Source organism: Pinus tabuliformis, chromosome 6 (assembly GCF_031772625.1).
Source record: "Pinus tabuliformis cultivar Carrire ecotype Pingquan chromosome 6, CPIR1, whole genome shotgun sequence".
NCBI lineage: Eukaryota > Viridiplantae > Streptophyta > Pinopsida > Pinales > Pinaceae > Pinus > Pinus tabuliformis.
In genome coordinates, this window is record NC_142292.1 from 548,448,263 (window position 1) to 548,475,475 (window position 27,213).

The window sequence follows — 27,213 nt, forward strand, 5'->3', positions numbered from 1 at the left end:
CGATTTTTTCGTTAAAATCACGATTATTTCAAGTTACCACGATTTTTTGCAAAAGAAAAGAAAAAAAAATAACGTAAAAATCGGGCGATAATATCGCCAAACTCAAAAAATCGCGATTTTTTGATATTATCGCGATTTTCGCAACACTGGGTCAAACTCTCCAACCATATGCAATGGTTTCTCAATCAAGCTCAATGACCCAACAGAGCATACACAGGGTACATCTCCCCAACCTTAAACAAAGGTCTCTTGGTCCATGACCCAAGGGAGGAATCCTTATCTCGACACCAATCTCCCTGACTAGATAGTCTCTCAATCCACAACCCAAGGGAGAGAACTCATCCTTCCCGACCAAACTCATTGGCCTCTCAGTCAACGACCCAAGGAAGGGAACTCAAGATCAATATCCTCGACCAATCCATTGGTCTCTTGGTAACTACCTAAGGGAGAGATCACAAAATCAGTGTCCCCAACCAAAATCATTGGTCTCTCAGTCATCATGACCTAATGGATCACTTCATGCCTCAGAACCAAGTTCCCGACCAAACTCACTAACCTCTCGGAGTGACAATCTTCCCGACCATAATCTATAGCCTCTCAGCTACAGCCCAAGGAAGATTCATGATGTTATACAATCAATGCTCTCTTTATGCAAGAAGAATTCTCAGCCACTCCAATCTTCTCAAAGAAGTAAACATCATTCGAAATAGTGGCTTTGTCAAAACATCAGCAACATGCTCATCAATAGAAATGTATTCAAGCCTCACAGCTCTTCTTTGGACAACATCCTAGATATAGTGCTTCAACCTGTCATGAAAAAACAAATTCTCATAAAGCTTCACTCAGCTTTTATTGTCACAATACATTATGGTTGATTCCAGCACCTGATCAAATAAGCCAACAAATAGCTTTCGAAGCCACACAGCTGAACACGCAGCAATGTCCTCAACCTCAGCCGTACTAAGAGCAACAAAAGTTTGCTTCATAATAGACCATGAAATCATAGTAGAGCCCAAGATAAAACAAAACCCAGAGTTGCTCTTTCTATCATCAGAGCATCCAACCCAATCAGCGTCAGTAAAACTATGCAGTTGTCATTTTTCATTAGAAACATATCTCAAACCATTGTCTATGGTGCTATGCAGATATCTCAATATATGTTTTGTTGCTACCCAGTGCACATGTCAGGGCTTAACCAAGAATTGGCTCAACATGTTCACAGCATAGCAAATATCAAGTTTAGTGTTCACCAGATAATTCAATGAGCCAATCAATTTGTGATACATAGAGGGATCAATCAGATAAGAATCATAGTCTCATATCTCCTTCAAATTTGTTACCATGGAAATGTCCATGGACTTGCAGGATGTGAAAATTTCAAGTTTGAAATCCTATTGCAATAACTAGTATTATTTCTTCTAACTGTTAATTAAATTCGCAGTTTATTGCTACTACAACTGTTGGAATTTCTAAGTCTAATTGTTAGAAACCCTTCATGTACCTTTCTGATTTATTTATGCCTACTTGTTCTGATTAATTAACAAGTTATTTACCATGTAAATACTGAAAATAAATACAAGTACATGCTCAACATATTACAGATCATCAACTGAAGGAAACAAAACAAGCACACAAGTGACATCGTTGTTTTTGGACCAATGTCCCCAAAAAAACCCAATTCGGGAAAACCAGTGCAGCGATCTGAGGGTTTTATTATTATGCAGTTTCTGAATACAATATGGGTGCCAAAACCGGCTCACCCAACACAGAATAATCTTGGTAGTAGTACCTCTCTACTTGGAAGTAGATATTCCAACTGAAATCCCGGATAAACACTCTGACAGCTCCCAGCTCCAATTTGCCCCATGAAAACCCCAACGTCAGCCTCTAGGGACTGTGTCAGCCCTTTTTGGCCCAGCGTCTGCCCAGCATCACCCTGGCTTGCCCTCCATCAGCCTCTGGAGGCCCTGCGTCAACCCTTAGAGCCTCTACGTCACCCACGCTGGCTCTCTGAGGCACTGCGCAGCTCCTGGCTACCTCTGCATGAGCCCTGGTTGGCTCTGCGTGAACCTCTAGCTGGCTCTGCGTCCCTCTCTCCCGACTTCTACACTGATCCTCCTGGTACTATCTCTACCTCTCTGCTTCTGTATTCACTGCCCCTCAGCTGCAACTCTGATCACTCTTTCGACTTCCTCAGCAAACCCTACCCCAGAAAATCGAAATCTTGATCAACTCAGTGTGTTCTCCAAGTGACCCTCAAGCCTCCTCTTATACTTTTCTCGTTGACAATTCAACATCTGAGATTAAGTCCCTAATCAACAGCTAAGATTAGATTTGGTTTGATCCGTTCTAACACAGTTTTATTTTAATTCACATTAATATTTTATTTTCCCTAAGTTTAGACTTAGGGACTCCATTAAAAATATTAATTATTTTAATATCTCCCAAACTGTTTAGAATCTGCCCAAACCATTTATAGGTATTGGAGATCTCATGTGCTTTAGCCTCTCCACCAATTTTTGTGGCTAGAACACATCTGATGCTACCCCAAATCAACACTCCCTCTTAGCGAGGACTGTGCTCTAGTAATACTCCTTATTGAGTATCACCTTGATCATCCGGCATCAATCCCTGTGCTGATGCTAGGCCTGCTGACCAACATCCTCTGCACTGCTGCATCATGTACTACTACCCATGGCCCTGCCACTACCACTATTGCATCTATACGGCAGCTCCCTCTGCATCCATGTTGCTGCCCATGGCCCTACCACTGCCACTGCTGCATCTGCACTGCAACCCCTCTCATCATGCTGCATCGTGCTACCCATAACACTGCCACTGCTAACTATTGTACTGAAACTAAGTTACTAAGAAGTAAGTAACTGATCTCCCAACTCTGACATCTCCGTCAGGCTAGAAACACTCTCGATGCTAAAGCTCCCTCTCTCACTGACAAGTGCTCCCTCTGACCTTTGCGCTACTGCAACAACTCTGTGCATCTCGCACGGCTGTCTCACATTGTCCTGTGAGTCCTGCACTATAGCTCCCTCTGTCGCTCCATCCGCGTCTATCTCTACCAACACCTGCCAGTCCTGCTACTCCTCTTCGAGGTTCCTGTAGCAAGGTATAATCCAAGAGGCTAGGTACCTCGAGGATCCTGCCCCTCATCGCCTGTAGTCTGTCTGACTACAACTCGATGTCTCCCCACTTCCGCTCAAGTGGCGTGTGAGCACTCATGGCACAGTCATCATCTGTCTCCAATTCCTTGTCCGCCCTTGCTGACGCAACGTTGGTCTCAAAAGCCTCTCCCTTGTTCTTCTTCCTCGAACACTGGCTCGCATAGTGACCTAGTTCCCCACAGTTGAAGCACTTTGACCTTGGAGAGGTCCTTCTTCCGTTTGTCATGTTTTCCCTCAGATGCTAGGGCAACATCCTCCTCCTCCTCCTCCTGATTTTGATCCCCTTGTCGCTACTTCTCGCCTTGCTTAGCCTTTTGATCTCTCCTTGGCGAAGAGCCACCCACATTTCCTCCCAATCTAGAAGGGTCGCCCTACCCAGTATGCTCTGGACAAACACCTCCCAGTCTTATGAGACTGCGTTCAGGGTTGTTCTCAAGATCAATTCTTGATCCGGCGTGGCTCCTATGGAAGTCAGCTGATCCCAGATCTCTTTCAATCGACCGAGGAAGTGGTCGATCTGTTCTCCCTTCTGCATTTGGTATGACCGCAGCTGATTTTCTAGTAGCATCTTCCTCTGCATGGAAGTATGCTGATACAACTTCTTTAGGGCCTCCCACATCTCATTTGTCGTATTCTTCTCGGCAATGTGTGGTACTACATGGTCCTTGACCCCGTCAAGGATGATGCTCTTGGCCCTCGCCATTGCATCCTCGTACTTATCGTTATCAGTCGGGTCAATTGGGACCGCTATTGTCCTCAAGGCGAATTGCTTGAGACGGTTCCTGTCTAGAACAGATAAGATTTTGGCCTTCCAGACTACGAAGTTTGAGGCTCCGTCCAGTCTGTCCTGGTCTCTTACCCCGTTCACTGCCATCTCGCTACTCCTCTACTTCCCTTCTGGAAGTTCTCGGTGTGACTCCCTCTGAGGCACGATTTTCCTCCTGGAAACCCTTTTGCCAATGTCGAGATGCCCCCACTCTAATCCTTCGTGCCGCTGCACTACTAATCCGGATTTCTTGGCTAGAAACCCTTGGTAGCAACTCCCTCCTCCTTGGTCTTGCCCTGTTAGGTATTGTTTTGACTACAGTACCCCACCAGCTTTACTCTGCAACTTACCCACAACCTCCTAAGCCCCAGCGAATTGAAGTTTAGAGCTTCTAGGCTCTGCGCAATCTCAGCACCAGCAAAATTCACACCTCCTAGCCATGGGCGTCAATCCTTCCTGTCTGAGAAAGATGACCAGGCACTGTGTAGGTCGAGTCTGCTCCCCTCTGCCACTACGTTAATCCTCTTCCCGGCTCAAACTTGATGACGCAGGCACTGCGTCACCCCTTCCTTGCTGCTTCTCTGCTAGGAACAGCTTCTATCACTCGGGACAGTTGTTTTCTGTTGTTGTTGCTCTGCTCGAATGATGTCATCAATTCTCCTGTGATCTGCAACCACGCTCTGGTACCATGTTGGAATTTCTAATTCTAACTGTTAGAAACCCTTCATGTACCTTTCTGATTTATTTCTACCTACTTGTTCTGATTAATTAACAGGTTATTTACCATGTAAATATTGAAAATAAATACAAGTACATGCTCAACATATTACAGATCATCAATTGAAGGAAACAAAATAAGCACACAAGTGACACCGTTGTTTTTGGACCAATGTCCCCGGAAAAACCCAATGCGGGAAAACTAGTGCAACTATATGAGGGTTTTATTATTATGCAGTTTCTGAATACAATCTAGGTGCCAAAACCGGCTCACCCAACAGAGAATAATCTCAGCAATAGTACCTCTCTACTCGGAAGCATATATTCCCGCTGAAACCCCGGATAAACACTCCGACAGCTCCCAGCTCCAATCTGCCCCACGAAAATCACAGCGTAAGCCTCTAAGGACCGCGTCAGCCCTTTCTGGCCCAGTGTCTGCCCAGCGTCACCCTAGATTGCCCTCCGTCAGCCTCTGGAGGCCCTGCGTCAATTCTTAGAGCCTCTGCATCACCCACGTTGGCTCTCTGAGGCACTACGCAGCTCCTAGTTGCTTCTGCGTGAACCTCTAGCTGGCTTTGTGCCACTCTCGCCCAGCTACTGCGCTGATCCTCCTGGCACTATCTCTGCCTCTCTGCTTCTGTATTCACTACCCCTCAGCTGCAACTCTGATCACTCTTTTGACTTCCTCAGCAAACCCTGCCCCAGAAAATCGAAATCTTGATCAACTCGGTGTGTTCACCAAGTGACCCTCAAGCCTCCTCTTATACTTTTCTCATTGACAATTCAACGGCCGAGATTAAGTCCTTAATCAATGGCTAAGATTAGATCTGGCTTGATCTATGACTTTTGGACCATTCTAACACAGTTTTATATTAATTCACATTAATATTTTATTTTCCCTAAGTTTAGACTTTGGGACTCCATTAAAATATTAATTATTTTAATATCTCCCAAACTGTTTAGAATCTGCCCAAACCATTTCTGGGTATTAGAGATCTCATGTGCTTTAGCCTCTCCACCAATTTTCGTGGCTAGAGCACATCCGATGCTACCCCAAATCAACAACGACAACAAAACAAACACACTACAATCTTCACAAAAATACTACAGAAAATAATAGCGCTGGAAATTGAGAAATGCTAGCGCACACACAAAATTTGACACAATTATTTTGGACAAAAGTCCCCGAAAAAACCCAACTTGGGAAAACCGGTGCAGCAGTTGAGGGTTCTATATTATTAAGTAGTACTGAATTTATCTGAGTACAATCTAGATGTAAAATACTGGCTATCATGTAGAGAAAATATTGGCAAAAATATCTAGAGGGAAATTACCCTCACTCTGAGCAATCCCAACACTTGACTACCACTGAAAATCAAGCCCTCCACCTAGCCCTGCACAGCTTCTACGTCACCCTGGTGTAGTCTGCTACATGCTTTGCCCGCACTCGCGCTACCCGCACTCGTGTTGCCTACACTCACTCTACTTGAAACAACTGAAAATCAAGTCGTCTTTCCTACTACTGACTAGGAAAACGCTTCTTTGTCCCTCTAAAACCTCTGCCTGGCCTTTGGAGCTGAAAATGTCTTCTTCCTTTAGTAAATTGAACTGCCCTCTGAAACTTTTGCGCAACTTCCTAAAGAAATTTCGGCCTCTCTACAAATGCACTCACCAGATCTGGAAATCTTCCTCCAGCTTCACTGTCCCTACCCCTCTCTGTCTCTGCTTCCTTATGGCTCAAACTCTTCTGGCTGCTACCTCTAAAAAATTGAACTGCCCAAGGAAATCGATCTTTGTGTCTCCACAAGTGTGTTCTCCATCTACCCATCGACTTTTTATAATTTTCTGTTGTACCTCCAATGGCCAAGATTAAAACTTAATCAACGGCCCAGATTATTTCCCAGTCGACTCGTGTGAGTTTCTAGATGATTCACACCTTATCTCAATTAATTCTGATTAATTAACCAAATTTCCTAAGTTTAGACTTAGGAAATATTAAAAAATAGGCTAATAATCTAATTGAGACACTTCTAGGTGGAATTTCCAGAAAATATTTATGGGTTATGGAGAGCTCATGTGTTTTAGCCTCTCCACAAAGTTTCGAGACTCGAACACCTCCGATGCTACAAAAACTAATACTCCTTAGCAAGGAAGGTGTTCTAGTACTACACTGCTACAACACCTTATCTCTACATCACCCTTTGTCACACTACTGATGTCTGGCCACTGCGCACCAACCACTATGCAACTCTGATGATGCATCTGTGTTGCTACTGACACTGCTAAATTGCTTCCAACTCTGCATCTGCACTGCAACTCCCTGTCATTTGTTGTTGTTGTAACTGCAACAACTACAACTAAGAAGCATCCTAAATATTGAATCAATTGTGTTTGTTGCATCTGTCTCCCGAATCCTGACTGCTACTAGCCACTGCATTGTCCACTGAAGAATCTGTGTTGTTGCTGCCTCTACACTATGCCACTCTGCACTGCCAACACTGCACTACGATAATGAGTCTGATCTCCCCAGATCCTAAGGCGCTAGCTTCCATAGGGCTTCTCCCTCTGAAGCTAGACTCCCTCTAAGTCTCGATCTCCCTATGGGAAATCTCTATGCTCCCTCTTGGCATCTTGCATTGTCCTCATGTACTGGAAACTGGACTGCGCAGCTCTGCGATGGGAATCTTCTAGCTAGAACTGCACGTGCATACTGCAACTGGGCAATTCGCACTGCCTGTGTCACTGCATCTAGCTTTGCAACTATCTCCCAAGTACTGACTGCAACTAGATTTATAACTGTCTAATGACAAATTGCATCTACTGACACTAAACCTACTATTATGATACCGTGGGTTCCTATAGCAAAGGTGATGGTCCCACTGGAACAATCCGAAACTGATCTGATTGATCTCCTTGTTGCAACTGCGTTGGACCCTGCCCATTCGGCACGCTGGAGTTTCATACTCCTCTTGGATCTGGTGCCCCACTATCTCCTTTCAAGCCTAGTCCTTAGCTGGGACCCTTCCTTTCTTTGCAACTCGCACTTCCGCCGGCACTTGTTTCTAGCAATTGGAAGTCGAACTGTTGCCCAGATTTACATTCTGGCTAACTCGCACAGCCTCCTCTAGCAATCTCATACGGTCATCCCTACAAAGCTGCAAAATCTAAGAAACTTAAAACTGGAGAAAATAAGCATGGAAGCTCCCTCTCTTCCTTGATTGGTTGCTAGTACTGCTATTCACACTCCCTTCTGGAGTGAGAAAAAACTCCTCAAAGCTACTGCCAATCTGCAACTGGAAAATCATATCTCTAAACTTGAAATCCCCTAAGAGAAATTTCCCCCTGTGTGCTCTTCTCTTCCACCCAGCACGGATTCTGCTCTAGCAAACTATTGCAAAAACTTTTGTGCCCAGACAAGAAATTTGCTCAGCAAAAATTTGAGTTGTTGCTCCCTCTGCCGACTGGAATCATTGAATCTGGCAAGCCAAAATTTTCTACCAACCTGCACTGAAAAATCGATCTGCCTAACAATTCGATTTGCCTAGCTTAGGCTCTACGCAGCCTCCAAAAATTTGTCCTGTTGCTCCCTCTGAACAATGAATTTTTGCCTTCGCTTATGAGCTTCCCTGTCTAATCAATCACGCTCTAATACTGTGAAAATTTCAAGTCTGAAATCCTATTGCAACAACTAGTATTATTTCTTCTAACTGTTAATTAAATTAGCAGTTTATTGTTACAGCAACAACGAAATAAACACACTACAATCTTCACAAAAAATATTGCGGAAAATAATAGCGCCGAAAACTAAGAAATGCTAGCGCCCACATAAAATTTGACACAATTATTTTTGGACAAAAGTCCCCGGAAAAACCCAACTGGGGAAAACATATGCAGCAGCTGAGGGTTTTATATTATTAAGCAGCAGTGAATTTATCTGAGTACAATCTAGATGTTGAATACTAGCTATCCTGGAGAGAAAATACTAGCAAAAATATCTCGAGGGAAACTGCCCTCACTCCGAGACATCCCGACACTTGACTGCCAGTAAAAACCAAGCCCTCCACCTAGCCCTGCACAACTTCTGCATCATCCTAGCACAGTCTGTTACACGCTCAGCCAGCACTCGCACTACCTGCACTCGCTCTACTCGGAACAACTGAAAATGAAGTCGTCCTACCTGCTACTGACTGGGAAAATGCTTCTCCAACCCTCTGGAACCTCTGCCCAGCCTCTGGAACTGAAAATGCCTTCTTCCTTCAGTAAATCAAACTACCCTCTGAAGCTTTTGCACTGCCTCTACGCAACTTCCTGGAGAAATTTCGGCCTCTCTGCAAATGCACTCATCGGATCTAGAAATTCTTCCTCTAGCTTCATTGTCCCTGCCCCTCTCTGTCTTTGCTTCCTTCTGGCTCTAACTCTTCCGGCTACTGCCACTGGAAAATCGAACTGCCCAAGGAAATCGATCTTTGTGTCTCCACAAGCGTGTTCTCCATCTACCCATCGACTTCTTCTTATAATCTTTTGTTGGACCTCCAACAGCCAAGATTAAAACTTAATCAAGGGCCCAAATTATTTCCCAGTCGATCCGTGTGAGTTTCTAGATGATTCACACCTTATCTCAATTAATTCTGATTAATTAACCAAATTTCCTAAGTTTAGACTTAGGAAATATTAAAAAATAGGTTAATAATCTAATTGAGACACTTCTAGGTGGAATTTCCAGAAACTATTTATGGGTTATGGAGAGCTCGTGTGTTTTAGCCTCTCCATAGTTTCAAGACTAGAACACCTCCAATGCTACAAAAACTAACATAGGCCATCATGCCAAATTTCTGAAAGATCTTAATAGTGTACGTGCCTTGTCCAATAAAGATTCCATCAAGTTTTTGCCAAATTTCCAATCCCAAACAGTAATGCATAAGACTAAGGTCATTCATCTCAAATTCAAAAATCAGCTCCCTCTTATACTGGACAAGGAGAACTTCAACCCTTGTCCAAAATAAAGCAGCCAAATCAAGGGCTCACCATCAACATCGTTGGATCAACATCATTCTTCAAGACCTCTAGCCATCTTCATCTTGGAAGTCACAACTGACTTCTTTTCATCATGGATCAAAACATGCTTCAATCAAGTTGATCTTGTCTTCTCCCTCTGAGTCCAGAGCTTATGTAATACAATATCTCTCAATACAAGTCTTCTTGTCTTTGTTCTTCCAGTCTTTTCATCTATTGCCACAACCTTGGCAGGCTTCATCATGTACCTGTAATCCTCACCAAGGAAGAACAAATGCAACCAAACAAGATACACAAGGCCAAGAAGAATAACAAAAATAGTAATGATTTCAAAAAAGAGAGATACAAGATACTTATCTTTTGAGAACATGTTAGTTCCCTCTTGATCTTTAGCCTTCTTGCAAATCAACCTCGTCCACATCATCATCATGATGTCATTCCTTCTTGGAGCTATGGTTTCTTCTTTCAAGCGGAAATAATCAATCCATAAGCCCTAGGATTTCTTTTCCAACCCTAATTGTTTAGATAGGGTTAACAATTGATTAACTAGGGTTTTGACTCCAAATCCTAATAATTCTTCAAGTTTAGTCTAGGGTTTACAAATCCACTCATCCTTGCATTCTTTTTCCAACTTCATCATTTTCGTTTTCAATATCAATATTATGAATCATCAGACCTAGGGTTTTATCAACAAACCATAGAGCTTTCTTGTTCAAACCCCTGTTGTGGTTTACAACTCAAAACATCCCTAGAATCTGGTCAAGACATTCAATCCTCCAAACCTTTAGATTTTGCAATCTCATCAAGTCTCAATTCCTCAGCAATAATTCGATCAGACTTTTAAGTTTTGAAGAGGAGCTTCAACCTCTTATCATATCCGCCTTACTTAGAAAATGGTGTAACCTTGTCATTCTTGAATTTGTTTCCAATGTCCAAAGCTACACGCTTGCAATGTTCTTCAGATCAAGAAACTTTTTTTATCACAACGTTATTGTTACAGCAACATTTGTTCTTGCAATAAATTTCATCATTCAGGTCTTAGGCTTATACTCAAATATTCATGCAAACTATTTGTCATTTAGGAATTCATCAAGTGGAACTTTTGGCTTTCAAGGCTTGAAGAGGGACAAGAGACATCTTCAGATTTAGCAGATCCTATCTTTCAATGACATTTTATGATCTAGGGATAGCTCGGAATCTTCCTTGTTCAATACTTGAGACTTCAAAGTAATTCCCTACTCAGGTTTGTTATCAAATGAATAGGGGTCACATAATTTCTTCACCTGAAATGATCATGGTGGGAGGTCATTTGTGAATCTATTACAACAATCCTGATTATATGCTTGAAGACTTTCTAATGGGGCATGACTTTCAAGGTAATGTATATAATAGACCTTCCATGTGACAGTCTTGGATCCTCGAACTTTATAAATTATTTCCTTTAAAGACATTATCTGGCATTGTCAACCTCTTAGGATTTACTGTCTTTGAATTCCTTAAATATAATGGCACACTTTCTTCCTCTTTTACGCAAAGTTCCAAAGAGACTTAGTCTCTTATAGTAGCACGATACAATGGCTAATCTGTCCTTCTCAAAAAGAATCTATAGATCAGATCAAAGTCTTAGAATACTATTTCAGATTATACAGAGATGAATCCCAGCCTGCTTGGACTTAATTCACAGAGGTACCATTTCAGACTAGTGTCTCAAACTACTTTAAGCTTGGATTTGATTCCAAACTCAATCTTGCCACTTTCCATAAAAATGACAAACTCGGATGTCATTAGATAGCTCATATTTACAGAGATAATTCGGATGCCACATATGATCATGTCAAAGTGTTAATTTTAGGTATGTTTTATGCTTAGAGCAATTTATTTCAATTTTCACAGTTAGGTCAATATCTTTTCCAGATTAGCAATCACATCAGCATTAAAGTAAACTACAGATAGAACATAAACGTAAATCGCAGAAGACAAGCCAAGACAAGAGGACACAAGATGTGGCGCTAGCCAGGGACAAACCCCAATGTGGGGAAACCCTTGATCAATTCTTCTTATATGTTCTTCAAAAGTTCAGCACAAAGAGAGAGAGAGAGAGAGAGAGATAGTACATTTACAACAGAAGTCAACACTTGGCTTATCTAGATAAGAGCATAGATCATCTCTAAGAAGATGATACATGAGATCAGTTGAAGACATGTTGCTTCAAATAATTCTCCAAGGTGACTCCTTCACCTATCATAGTGTTACATCTCGTCATCATGTTGCACCTCACCGTGATGCACCATGCTGCACTACTGTCACATGCGCCATTGTGGAACCATGTTGTCATACAACATGTCTCATGTGCTTGCCACAGCTATCCATGTTGTCCATGCTTGCCATGCTTGCCATGCTACACCACGCTTGCCATGCTATCCATGCTTGCCATGTTGCGCCATGTTGTCCATGCTTGTTGTCCCATTGTGCCACTGCTGCACAATGTCATTGTTGTCCCATTGTGCCACTGCCTCATCATTGTGTTGAACATTGTGGCACAATATCATCTTTGTCCCATCATTGTTCTGTCTCATCATACTGTTGTCCCAACATCTTATAGTTGTCCCATTGAACATTGCAGCACTATATCATACTGTTGTCCCAACATCTTACAGTTGTCTCATTGAACATTGCAGCACTATATCACATTATTGTTCCAACATCTTACAGCTGTCTCATTGAACATTGCAGCACTATATCATACTGTTGTCCCAACATCTTACAGCTGTCTCATTGAACATTGTAGCACTATATCATACTGTTGTCCCAACATCTTACAGCTATCTCATTGAACATTGCAGCACTATATCATACTGTTGTCCCATGCATTTTAGCAGCGCTATGTAGCCTGTTGTCCCATTTACTTTGCTGCACTAGTTAGCAGCACCATGTAGCCCAGCTGTCCTATTTACTTTGCTGTTGTCCACAACATTGTTGTTCCAATGCTGCCTTTATTGCTACTTATATGGTGACTAGTTAGGGCATCTGGCAGCCCTTACACACCTAGCTATCCGTCCACAAACAGTAGCATATTGCTTCTATTCTCCTCAGCCTGGTTGCTTGCTTATGGTGCACTTAACCGTCTTGTCCCTACAGCCTCCACATTGTCCCTTTGATTCTTCATGTTGCGGCTAAGGCTCCGCTGTCCACACAGCCCTTCACTCTGTCTAAGGCAACCTCCACGCTGTCCCTTTGACCCTTCACATCAGCGTCCTCCTTCTTCTTGAGCTGCCTTAGGATAGATCCGTTAAGGCTGCCTTTAGGCCTTAGTGAGGGTTGCCTTTAGGTCTGCGTTAGGGCAATCTTCAGGTCTGTGTTAGGGCGGGCTTTAGGTCTGCGTTAGTAGGGACCAGCGTATAGGTTTAAGGCTCCTCCTTGATAGCGTTAGGGCTTTTCTTCATGACTACGTCCTCTAGATTAGGGCAACGTATTTCTTCTTGACTGCAGCTAGGGCAGCTTCTTATCCTCCAATGTTTAGGGCTTCCACTCCTAGATTTCTCTTCCACTAAAACCCAAGACAAGTGGAGAGAAATCAAGATAGAAGTGTGTGTGAGAAATGACTCTCAAGTCATCTCCTTTTATACTAAAACGTTGAGCACATGTGGGGTTTATTTGGTTGTTGGCTGACCTTGACGAATTGTCTTATAACACAAATAAATTCATAACTCCATGAATACTTATCGGAATCGGATGATCTTTAGATCAATCCTACACCTCTCGATGAGAGGGATCCAAGAAAAATATCAGTTGTCATAAATAAGATTACCCACATGGAGTTTGGCCCTAGTTGCCAATTTTAACACAAAGAGCTCAGATTACCATACCACAGAGATGAGGGTCGGTATTAGCTCAAAGAGAAGGCTCATATTTCCACAAACTTCGAAACACAGATTTCGGATTTCCATTGTTAACGCTTGATTTGAACAATACAATTGAAACTTGGTTGCCATGGATTTAGACTTTTAGTGACAGTGATCTCCTTTGTGAGTGTCTTTTCCTCAACATGTCATAATACAACATCATCTAATTTTAATTTGTCATATCAATTCATCTAAGTATGGATATCTGACTTCAAGGGTTTCTCACTGATCCAGTGAGTTCCTTCAATCTTCAAGAGAAAGGAATCTTGTACAAATTATGTCAAGACAGAGTAAAGAAAAGAATATCACTTAACTTTTAGGATACATACCTCACATGTCATACTTCAAATTTTATTTCAGTATAGAGGTATTCTTCAAATTCTTCCAGCTTTTTTCTCCAAGGGAATCCCAGGTCGGCTCTTTCTCCAAGTCTCTTTCACTATGTATAGAACAGGGATCTTTCAAAGTGGCTCAGTCTTGACTCCTTCCACAGAGATATACAAGCTCGGTCTTGGTCACTGATTTGGATCATGCACTTGGATCATTAACAAGGAGCTTGGATCATCATCTCATAGGTCACAGAACTTTACACTTATCATAGAGATAACTTGCATATGCTTTGAACAATACCACAGAGATCTCACTTTGAGTTTCTTTCAAGACCTGGCTTCAATCACAAAAGCAACTTGGATGTCACAGAAATGGAGCCCGAACTTCTTAGGATCTTTTTCAAAGAAAACTCAGATCTTTCACAAATACAAACTTTGACTTTTCTATGACTTCTTTGAACATTATCCTAAGGCTTTCGATCAAAGAGCTCAAATTTGGAGTGTATTAGGGCTTCCAAGGTAACCAAAAATGATTTTATCTTCAGGGCTGCCTCAAGTGTAGATGAGCAATCTTCTTCCAAATGTAGAATAGGGTTTCTTCAGGAGTGATCTCATGCTCTTTTATTCCACCATAGCTTTGATATCATGTTGATTTTCTAGTGCAATCAAGACTAGTACAATTTTTCAAATTGATAACTACTTCCAATGATACAATTAGTCTTCTTATAGCATTCCAATCATTAAGCAGTTATACATGAAAAATTTCAACCATTCACTTTCTTCAATAGAGCAATAGAGATCACAGTAAATAGTAAAACAAGAGACAAGAGACACCAAAATTTAGGCTAACAGCCAGGGGAAAACCCAACAATCTTTCCTTATGAAAGAGAATTCAATTCATCAAAAATGTACATCAAAATATTCCAAACAAGATTCCATATTTCCAAGTCAAACCAATCAAAGGAGAGAGAAAATAGTCAACATTGGTCAATGTTCAAGTCTGCAATAGAGGGGCCAAATTTTGGAGTGAGGTAGTTGAACAGAAAGGCCAAAATTTAGTCAAATCTCAGTCAAATGAACCACTATTTTTCAGTGAAATCTCAAGATTGATCTGCAGTCAACGAGCCCAAAACATAGACACAAATTTGGTCAAACAAAGTCAACAAACCATAGATGAATTCGGCCTTCCATGTTAGTCAAAGTCTTGATCAAACAGAAGCAAATTCTCCCAAGTCAACTTGGGTCAAACTGAAGTCAAACAGTTGGTCAAAACATATCAGAATTTCTCCTTTCCTTCTTCACATGTGTGGAAAAATCACCTTCATGTTTCATATCAAATGTGTTGGATGGATGAGATGCCAAATTGAGGTCAACGAACTTGTATATATATATGATCTTGGAGGAGGGTTTTGACCTTGGGGTCAAACCCATCATTAAGTAGGGCCAACTTGTGCATTTGAGGCTGACCTAGTCAAGGATAGAAAATCATAATTTCTCCTTCGCGTTGCCAATGAAAATACCGACCAAAGCTACCAAATTTTCAACAAAAATTGGGCTCCACACGATGATTTGCATGGAGATCTAGGGTCCAACCCCTAGAGTATGATTTTTGGAGCCCTCTTCATTCAATTCAGCACTACAGGAGCTCAATGCATGCCCTAGAAGGGCCTACACATGCATGTCGTCAACATTTTGGCTTCTTTGTGGGTTAATTCTTATGTTTACATATTGGCTATAAGGTCAGCTTGTGACCTTACTTAGTACTTGCCCATTATTTTATTATTTGAGGGGATCACAAGCTAAAATTAGAGATCATTGAACAGATAAATTAGAGAGATCTCATTTGATCTCTCTCATCATCAAACTTGTGAATTTCGAACCTCTTAGAGAATTCGCACTTGCTTCTTGTGGGTGATTTTGGAGATACTTGGATGCAGTTTGATGTATGGAAGCTGATTTTTGACATTCTTTGGAGCTATTTCTTGGTCTAATGGATGGATATGCTACATGTTATCTTGTATGGGCCTATTGTAGAAGATTATTAAGCGTCTAATGTATGGAATTGTTGCTTCTAGATTATGATTGTTTCTGCCCTGACTTGTTGAAAATAAATTCTAAAGGGTTTCTAGTTGAGTATTGTATATGTTACTCATTGTATAACATGTAATGAATGTTCCTAGTGGAGTACTTTTTGTTATTCTCCATAAAAATCCATTATTCCATTAAGTGGGTAATTGTTGAAATTTTGATAGCTAGGGCATCAAATTTCGACCTCCTTGGAAGGGAATTAGGCTTATCTAACACATCCTTGACTCCATATCCCCATAGGACAATGCAGTCTAATCACTTGATGATCAACCTTAAATTTTCTCCATAATTTTCTCTTCTCAAATTTGGTCCTTTTAAGGCTAGGGCGAAAATCTAGGGCTTGGAGCGAAATTTTAGGGAGGCTTTTTGGTGATTTGAGAGCCTAAACATCAAGAGATAGGTCTAGGCTACCTAATCTATAAATTTGGTGGGCATCCACTCAAATTTCATCCATAAAAACTCTTTCCCTAGGTGTTGCTCTAAGACAGAAACCCTAGTTTTTTTTCCCCTCAACTTGACTTTCTTGAGAGTTTCATGAGCCTTGGCTTAGTTGAATATCATTGTAAGAAACCCTTTCCTTCAGGCATTGACCTTGTGAATACCTATCACCATCGAAAATCTCAAAGCCCTAGGACTTGAGCCTTCTTTTCTTGGATTTTTCATTAAGAGTGTTTTGCTTCTTTGAAGCCTTGTACCTTTAGTGTGTTTCTCTTTGAATGAGATTTAATTGGGTCACTTTGTACCTTATCATTAGCATATCCATTTTAAGTGATTCCTCCTTTACCGGAACTCTTCCCATCGGTGAAAGTTTGTAAAGAGCAGGGGGTTTTGGCTGAGGTGACATTGGGCCTCTACCCCATTGCTAGCACTTTATCTAGCTCTTGTCCTGTAGGGTTTCCCTCTCCAAGCCCTGCTAGATTTTGTGGTAACACAGCCCTTGGGTATTGGACCCCAAAACTGAGCGATAATTTTCAAATCCAAATATCTCTTTGAATACTCAATCATTTGAAGTGCTAGTAGGCTCATTTTATTGTCAATTCATTGTACTCACACTTCTAAGCAACAGCACTGAGTTTCAAGTGCATTTTTGGGCTTGTTTGAAGTCTCCAAGTGGCCCTTTCCTTGCTGGTTTTTGCATATTTTTGCAGAAAGTCAGATTTTGCAGGTTATAACAGTAAGCTTAATCATAATTTCTAGCCCCAAACCAAAGGTATTTGTCAAGGATTTCATTTCTAATATCTGTAAGGACCTTCATATTCAAATTTGGTACAATTCTCATGGTTAAATTTTCATCTACTTTAGTATCTTCCTTGCTGCCTCTGTATTTTCTGCAGTAGAATATCTTATATCAGATTGAATTTATTGTTTCTCTTTAACTCCTAACCTTCATCATTTGAATGTTTGTAGGCACTACCCTTTCTTAGGCTTTTGGTGATGTTTTGTTGTGTAGGGATACCCCCCATGGTGTTCTAGGAGTTAGCCAAAGGTAAGAGGAGAATGTGTTGATATGACAGTGGGTATGTCTCTTGTATGCTTACCATTTAGCATCTTGGTTGGACCTTTCTAAGCCTGCTAATGAGTGGTAACATTTTTTGTCATCATTGTTGGGGAGAAGGTCAATCATCCTAGTGTTTCAATGACAATCACTTCATATTTTGGATTATCCCCTTGCATGCTTAACATTTTCAAGCACCATTGTCGGGGAGAAGGTCAATCATCCCAACATTTCAACAGCGTTATATTTCAAAGAGTGAATTGTCCCCTTGCACGACAAACATTTTCTGGCCTCGATAAAAGGGACAAGGTCATTTTCCTCCATTGATCAACAACAAATTTGTACATAATTCTTTCTTTTAAATTTGTATTTTGGTGAGATTCTCTCAACTAACTTGGCAGATCTCATCTAGCGACTCCACATGAAGAAAATAGAAAAAGGTACTTTACAAAGAAAACTCTTGAGATGAGCTTCTTCAAGTCCCTAAGCCTCATTTAGTTTATCAAAGGAAGAAGTAGACAAAAAAGCAAATAATCAAGGCCCTCTATCCTTATCTATTTCAAGAAGCTTGAGTATTATTAACATATTCAAGATCTAATGGTTGCTCTATGGTTGACAGATATATTTAAACCTTTCAATCTAGCTAACATTGCACATCATCCTCATGATATGCCTACTTCTTTGAAGGAAATGCCACCTTTATTGGGGATGACTCAGTTGGAGCAAAAGAGCATTGGGAAGCTTTTATGGAACACGTGATCTCTATCTTTGTTTGTCATTTATATGTCTTGCTTAAATGTTTTGCATTGTCTTAAAATAAAGATGCTAGAAAATGGTTTCTTAGCTTACCTGATAATGGTAGTGATTCCTTTGAGGCGTCTTGTGATGTTTTTATTGATAAGTGGGTTAAGAAAAAGAATGTAAAATTGTTGTTGAATGCTTTAACTAACATTAGGAGAATGGAAAAAGAATCTATTGATGAGTATAACAAAAAGTCTGATAAGGTTGTGCGGGATATTCCACATACTCATCGGCCCACCAAAGAAGCCATCCCAATGGATTACAGATGCTTCCTGAATGAAGCAAAGACCAAAGAACTGAAAGAAGCAAAGGAAAAAACAAAGTATGGATGAGAGTTGGGTACTGTCAAGAAAGCCACGTCTTCTATCACCTATGAGAAAGGTTGAGCATAAGCAAACGGTTCGAGTTTAGGCTCCAACTCCACCTTCCAATTCAGATCCATCAGCAGTCTTGGTTGACAAGTTCAAAGAGTTGGAGATCAACATCAACAAGTATCAAGCATCCATGCAAAAAAGGATTTTGTAAATTCAGGAGACTGGGACAAAATCATAGACCCCCCGGACTCATTGGAACCAACAAATGTGATGGATCAGATGCATCCATATTATTGCAGGGCATGCAAAGTTCATGCAAAGGACACTTGTGCTCTCTTTTGGGAAAACACAAGAGAAGGCAATCAAGGTCCTCCAGATGCTTGCAATATGGCATTAAGTGAGATTTATGAAGATGAACAAGCTTCCCAAGTCAATACTATGGAAATTGATCGAGCTATAGAACTCTTGGGTGAGATGTCATTAAGAGAAGAGATTTGTCATATGATGCCCAACAGGGGTAAGGGAAAGACATATAGTAGGAGAAAGACTAACAATCCTAAGCAACCATAGTCATCAGCACCTCCGGAAAGTCAGCCTAAAGCTATTTAAAAGGAAAGTCCCAAGGAAATTTCAATTTTCATCTTCATCACAAGGAGATTATGTCGTAACTTGGCAAAATAGTGCACATATACTAGTGTGACTTGAGGAATTGTGTAAAAATCCCACAATAAAGAGGCAACATAGCAAGGCACTTGGTTTTGAAGTCAAAAGTGGTCCTGTCTTGAACATGGAAGAAGGAGTAGATGCCCCTATCATTTTACAGAGAATGATTGAAAAGGGGGGCAAGAATCCCATGCATCACCCATTCTTTGTATTGTTGATTATTACAGATTGGATATTGCATAATACTATGTTGGAATCTGGAGCAACCATGAACATTATCACACTTGACTTCTAGGTCTTTATAGAAACATTTGTGCTATGGATCCCCGAGAAATTCCAGTGTGTGGCTTGCTCGAGGATTTACAAATTCACCCTACAATGCATCCAAACATTTGCCCAGTGATGGATATTGTAGTGATTGATGCTCTAGCAGCATCAGTTATTCTTTTATCAAGAAAGTGGGCAACTATTCTAGGCGGAAACATTCAAATGGCTTTGTCATATGCCACAATCCCCATTAGTGATGATGAGTTTGTGACTCTAAATCAGAAACAATTCAGACAGAATCATGTGGAAGATTTGAAGAACACATAAAATCGATGTGTATGTTTTAGTGATGGTTTTGGTTCATATACAATGATGGCCACAACTGAATCACCTCAAAAGAACATCAACAAAATATGGAAGATGAACTTTAATGGCTCAAGTTCCAAAACAAGTAATTGTGCAGGTATTGTATTCACCTCACCCAAAGGTAATACACTTTTTCTATGCTTTTCGTTTAGAAATTAAAACAACTAACATAGCTGAATATGAGGCTCTTTTACTTGGTTTAAATTTGGCAAAAGGATTTTGTATTAAATTTTAAAGATTATTGGTAATTATGACCTTATTGTTTGACGAGTGAAAGGATTTTATGGTTGTAAACATGAAAGATTGAAAAGATATAGTCAGGCGGTGTTGGACACTATAGAAAACTTTGAAGCATGATCCATAGAAGCCCAACCAGGAGCCATGAGTCAACAAGCAAATGCATTAGCAGTCGCCGGCTCAATCATGCAGTTATGTGAAGAGTAGACCAATGGAGGGTGTTACCACAAAATCTAGCAACCTAGTGCAAAGCCCAACTGAGAAACCTAGGTCTTAGGGAAACAAAGAGATCAGCCACCACTATCACCTCAGTGGCCTCTCTCCTGTTGTTTTGTTGTCAGATGTTATCCCCACAAGGGAGGTTTCCCTAGAAAGGCTTAGAGGATAGATGACCTAGGGTTACTAAGGCAAATGATTCTCTAACGATCTTGCTAAAGATACTACCTAGAAAGATCTTCAACAAAAGGAAGGCTCAAGGGTGATAAGAGCTTAATTGTTATTGAAGAAGGTATTGTCTGTAACGAACAAAGTTCGTATACCTGCAATAATCTTCAGAATACTTCGAAGACAAAGACATCCATTGTAGGACAAGTAATTGTATATTAAATATTATATAAAAGAATTGATGAGATATGAGATGATTACAATGAGGGTGAGGGTCTGCTTATATACCCTAGGCAGGTACCTCTTCACCAATGGTTATGTCCTTAGGGACATACCTTTTCATTAACTAGTTACTAATTAATCATTATTTATTATTATTATTGTTTTACATTATTTATATTATTTTATATATATTTTTATTCATAACACTGTCAAAGCCTTGGAGGCCAAAATAAGATTTACAAATGTTCAAACACACTTTCAACCAACCCCAATAAACTAAGAAAAGATTCTTATAAGTTAGGGTTTCAATGATGGGCAAATTTACAGCATGCAAAACCATATAACAGCCAAGAAATAGGCTACAAAGGATAAGATCAACAAAGGCTTGAAGGCTATAAGGGAGGTGAGCAACGTTAGCTCTTCTAAGCTCAAATCTGATTTCTAATTGCAATAAAAATAATTTATGCCCAAATGCATGCACGAAAAAGAGAAAACTCCAGATCTGCTTTTAGGAACAGAAATACACTGAGCTTACTAACTTTAAAATGCTCATGTCGGATGGCAAGAAGCAAGACGGCAAGAAGCAAGTGGCTAATGCAAGTGGCGGAGATATATGGCATATCATCAACTAATGGTAGCTGCCAGGGGCTGCTAGCTGTCTGGCTGACTGGCTGGTTGTCAAATGTAGGAGAAAAGTTTTCTCTTATGGGATTACCCATTTTGGTGGGTAGCAGTTATGTTACACCTGGAATAATTGCTGCAAGTTTAAATCTACAAAGCATAGCAATCCTCAATTGATCCAGTTGGTCAATAAGGCTACGAGGGGAGTACAAGAGGTGTTAGAGAAATGTCCTATAAAAATGAATGGACTTCCCACAACTGCCAATCTAAATGTCTTGCCTTTCGGATCATACAATATCCTTTATTGGAATGAATTGATTAGAGCCATATCATGCTAAATTCAATTTTGGCCATAAGAAGTTCAATATCATCAATAAAGGGAATGCAAGGCTTGTTCAAGTCATTCTAAGACCAATATCCTTGAGACTAATATTAACCTTGTTTTTAAGAAGGGTTGTCAATCGTTTGGATCCCATGCAATCAAGATAAAAAATGACAAGACTCAAGAACAAGAAAAATATAAGAAAGGAGAGGTAAGGGCACAAAGGATCATTGTTGAATCCATTAAGGATCATCTTGTTCCATTTGTTGCTAATTTGAAGACTTCTAAGGCTATGTATGACAAGCTAGTAAATTTGTACTCTATAAGTACATCAAGTCAAAAGATGTCTTTGAGAAATAAACTATATAAAATGAAGAAATCGAAGGATGAGGACATGGCCTCCTTTCTAATGAAGATTTCTCAAATAAGAGATCAGTTGCAAGGGCTTGGGGAGACAATTTCTGACTCTGAGATGACCATCTATGTACTAAATGCCTTGCCACCAGAATGGAGCAGTTTTGCAACTAGCATTTACTCTAAGAAAGACTCAACTCCTTTTGACGAGTTGAGGGCCTAATGTATCTTGGAAGAAACTAGGATCAAGGAAAAGGATGACATTAAATCAAACGAACAAACTCAAGCATTTTATTGCAAGAACCAAGAAGCTGAAGAAGGGAAAGTTTGGTAAGTCCAAGAAGAAGCATATGTCCAAGGTTCAATGCTTTGGATGCAATGAATATGGACACTTTAAAAAGGACTGTCCAAACAAGCAGAACAACAAAAGAAAGAAAAGAAGTGAAACTCACACAGCTGAAGAAATGGGAGAACCTGAGAAGAAGCCGAAGAAAGAAGATGTCAAAGATCTTTACTATTGAAGAAGGCATCCTCTCTGTCAGGTTCTTTATGAAGTTGGTCTTTCCTTTAGAATAGCATGCATTGTTGTTTACTCTAGAAGGTTCTTGATTTTGTATGGCATCATAGGTAGAAGCATGTGATAGTAGAAGATTTAGAGTCTACTTGATTGAGTTGCTTTGTAGGAATCATCTAGTCTTTCAAAATTGAGAAGATTGGACCATTCTGCACATTATTCATCTAGGCACTCTCTAACATATTGTTAGAGGTTGTCATTTTGCTAAGGTGGAAGTCTTACCCCATATATGGAAGTCATATATGGGATGAGACTTCCTAAGTGTCGCAACGACTCATTTTCTCATGTTAAGCTTTCACCATTTTCTCACGGTAAGACTTCCTAAGTCTTCCCAAGTCTTATCGCATATATGACTTTATTTCTTCAATTAAGTTCTAATATCTGATCAAAAATATAATAATACTGTTCAGTCTCAGCAATAGGTATGCACTAAAATTCCTGAGCTTCAATGAAAATTAGAGAAATTAATAAGTAGTTACACATACCGGATTGTGGAGAGTGCAGATACCACACTCCCACGTAGAATCCCTTTCATTTTCACTCGTTTGGTTTTCAGATCTTGTTGCTGACATTGAAGAACCATGAAAAATATCCTTCCTTTCTCTGCCTTCGTTTGCACTTGTTTGACTCTCAATAGCTGCTGTTGAACTTGAAGATCCATCAAAACTGCTCTCTCTTTCACTGGCCTTTTGAACCCCATCTGCCCCAGAAGTGACAGGAGCAGCACACCAAATATCATCCCTAAGTCTCATTTCTGCAGCCATTGCAGCTGCTTGCCTTGGAGTCAAAAGTTTCATCATCTCCTTATTACCACCAATGCGGTTTGGACCTGAAGGTACTAGAGTCCCAAGACGAGCTCTTTTTTCTGCAGCAGACAAAGCATTCTGTCGGAGGGATGAAAGAGACGGATTGTGAGCAAATCCTCCCAATCGTCTTCCCGGCGCATCAAATCCTTGGCCAGTTCCACTGATTCCCTTAGCCATCAGCTCCTCGCATTCCTACAAAATCAGACATGGTAATTACCTTTAAGTTTTAGGGTTATACATGAAATCATCCAAAAGCATCCTACTACGAGAATGACTAGGACACCTTCAGTATCACTTTGAGTGGTATCATAAAAAACAACTCTATTACATGCAGTTCAGTGTGTGGTCAATGAGATAAAGGTCCCAAATTCTTTAAATTTCCTAGCATGACTGGGGTGATATGGTAGATCAATGGGAAAGGAAGTAATGACCTCAAGTTAACAAGGGTTCCCACAGTTTTGACCACTAAATCAGAACTACTTCATTTGTTCAGAGGTTAGATAAAATACTGGCCTTTCCATTTGATCTTAAGCATGGAGTTAATAAGAATTTTGCATCACACCAAGGTCATGAACTTCCATTACTAGTAAGTTGAAAGCTTAAAATTTCAGCATCAACACAAAAATCCCTTATTTGAAATAGAGCTGATATTTTAACCTCATAGAAATAATAAAATGAAATTTCGATATTAAATGTGCCGATGACCCAACCTATTTGAAATAAGCGCAAACAAGTTTACCTCAGCTGGTCACTAGTTCAAAAGCCCAGACAATATAGTAATATACCATTTAGAAAAGAATAGCATCTCGTAGACAGCAGCGCTGATATACTTTGACATAATTTAAGCTATCTCAAAACAGTTTTCCATTAACTCAAATTCATTTCGAAACTTCTAAGTTCCATAACTCACAAAATTTGTTTCAGACTTACATTGGTGATCTCATCCAATAGCTTGTAAAACTTGGCGTCGTGTGGACCGTGTTCATTATGTGTGAGTTCATGCAACATAGTGCCCAGCAAGGACTCATACGGATAGAACTCCATTTCTCTGTTAGGCTTCCTCAATCTAATTTTAATTTCTGCACCTCCTCCAACATTTAGTCCTAAAAGAGATGGATTACGCGGACTGCAATCGATCCACAACATACATGTCATAATCTTTCTAAAATCCAACAACTGCTCAAAAATAAAGCACAAATTAAACTAAAAAAATTGCCCCCACCAAAAATAAAAATAAAAAACTATCCCAGACTGAGGTTTTAAATTCCAGGACTTACATCCATATCCCAGAATTTCAATCTGTCTCTATCCATAACTTAGGCTCTGAACTCTCAGACAGCCATGTGTATCCAGAATTTCAGAATTTAAATATTCGAAACTGCCACAAACTAAACTAAATTGAATCGAAATTCATGGGTGCAAGTAAACCAGCAACCCAACAGAAAAAAATGAAAAGATAAAACGTGTTAATGGAATACCAGAATTCTGATAAGACCTTCACAGTCCATTTGCGCTTCATCATAATGGGCTGGACCTGTTTAGCCACATCTTCTAGAAGCTTTCTGGCCTCGGCATCCCTGCTCTTCCCTAGGGTTTTGATTTCCCATACCTTGCAAAGGTGCCCTGACCCAATTGAGGCGAGTGGCATTATGGACTGTATTAAAACTACTCGAAGAATATGGAAGGAGAAGCTTAATGCGACAGAAGCATCTATTTTCGCTAGCTGAATTGCAGCTATGCAACCACGTGATACAATTGAGTTAATGGGATTTGGACGAAGTGTGATCTATAGCACCTAAACCAGTTGCATCAAATGACCGATTTGATTCCGGAAGTTTCTATCATTCCGATCATTATTTCATAATATTAAAGCATATAGTTTTTCTTCACTTTCGGCTCAACACCGTCTACGAGAAGACACCGCTCACATGGAACGCTTATAATACAGGAGCGCCTCTTTGAAATGAATAAGTCCCGCCACAAACTGTGAGTGAACGGTTTTCGAAGGTCCACATGGACACTTTGGTGGCCACTAGCATGACTTTGGAAGAAAACGGAAACGTTTGCCCGCCATGATCACAAAAGTTAAGCAATATGTTTGCTTGGACGAGGGACCACACCGACTCTATGAAGTATGCTAGAAAATAAAATTACCAAGTGAGTAAAAGAAAGAGATAAGCGTGTTAAAGCGCAAGCAGGTTTTAGACCTAAACATTCCATAGTTGATCATTGTATAATTTTAAGGCACATCATTGAAAAGTTTGGGAGAAAAAGGAAGAAGTATTTTGCTGCTTTGTTGATTTCAGAAAAGCGTTTGACTCGGTTCATAGAGATAAGCTTTGGCACATAATGGAGGAACTTGGGGTTCCTAAACATTTGAGAGCAGTGGTACATAGGTTGTATGAAGAGGTGAAAGTCAAATTTAGAACTTCAGCAAGGATTTCTAAAAGTTTTAGAAGCGATATCGGGGTCGAGCAAGGTTGCCCGTTGTCTCCTACCCTTTTTGGTTTATATATCGACAAGTTTAAGGAGTTGTTAAATTCGCAAGGGAGTGATGGTATCTATTTGGGCAAGTTCGTTATAAGGCTTCTTTTGTATACAAATGACCTTATTCTAATTGCTAAATTGGCTCTTGGTTTGCAAGAGCACTTACTATCCCTTGAGCATTGTTGTAGAAGTGTGGGGATGCAAGTCAATATCAACAAAACGAAGTGGTGGCCTTCTCTAAGAAAAGAAAACACAACCAGCATAAGTTCTACTTTGAAGACAACATTCTGGAAGAAGTTGCGGATTACAAATACCTCGGAATTGACTTCAACAAAAATCTAAGCTGGAATGGTTGTAGAAAGAAAAGAACTTTGGGGGGTTGGAAAGCATTTTATGTTTTCCAAAGTAGGTGTAGAGAGGCATAGTTATGGGACTGGAAAACCACGCAAACTCTTTTTGGGCTTCTAATGATTCTGGTGATTCTCTATGGTTGTGAACTATGGCCAACAGTACATCCGACATGCAGTGGAGACAAGTTGAGAAAATTCAGAAGCATTGTGAAATAGGGCGCTGGAAAAGGCCAAAGGAAGTGTGGGAGGAAAGAGTATGCATTTTTTGTTCTTCCGGAAAAGTGGAAACAGAGAAACATTTAATTTTAGAATGTGAGGCCTTCAAAAGCAACAGGGAAAGTTATGCAGATATGCTCGCAGTTAGCTCTTGGGATAATCTATTTAGCGAGGGGTTTGTTGAAAAGCTAGGGGCATTTATTTTGAAGCTTCACAGAAAAAGGGCCGAATACATCAAGCAGATGAACAAGCAACCTATCTCATAGGCTATCTTTAGGCTCATGGACGTTAAAATAAATTCTTTCATTCTTTCTTCTTTCTTTCTTCAAAATCTTGTTTGGAACGCTTTTCTATGAATCCTTACAGTTTGAAACGCTTTTCTTGAAAATTAAGCATCAGCGTGACTTGATTGAGGCATTACAACAAATTTTGTTTGACACAGTATAGTGATGGATTTTTCAAGTTTGGAACTTTGAAAAGGTGTGTTTTGTTTAACGATTTTTTCTGAAATTTAAAAAATGTAATGATTGTCCCTATTTTATCGGCGTTTGGAAAATGTTAAGCTTTTTTATTTATTCAGGGTAAAAAAATTTGAAATCATGTTTTTGATGGTGGAAATGGATTCAGCGCCAATAAAAACTTTTGGGGCACTCAAAATCTTGAAGTTTGATAGTTGTAACCTGGATTTACAAAAATGCCCCCCTATTTTATCAAAATCTTACTAGAATTTCCATGATTCC

At 40.2% G+C, this 27,213-nt stretch overlaps 1 protein-coding gene across 2 annotated transcripts in view; it reads right to left on the minus strand.

Moving 5' to 3' along the window:
- Positions 1–25,414, minus strand: part of LOC149259687 (zinc ion binding protein) — a 68,095-nt gene extending 42,681 nt beyond the window's left edge. The window contains exons 1-4 of one of the 2 annotated variants that reach the window (XM_089418953.1): positions 24,899–25,414; positions 24,351–24,546; positions 23,100–23,612; positions 13,939–14,240 (exon numbers count right to left, since the gene is read on the minus strand). In XM_089418953.1, the coding sequence (XP_089275079.1) occupies positions 14,154–14,240; positions 23,100–23,612; positions 24,351–24,546; positions 24,899–25,068 (966 nt within the window). In that variant the 5' untranslated portion in view covers positions 25,069–25,414 and the 3' untranslated portion in view covers positions 13,939–14,153. Of the gene's footprint in view, positions 1–13,938; positions 14,241–23,099; positions 23,613–24,350; positions 24,547–24,898 lie in introns of those variants that run through there. The other variant, XM_089418945.1, reaches the window with a different exon arrangement.
- Positions 25,415–27,213: the final 1,799 nt, after the last annotated feature.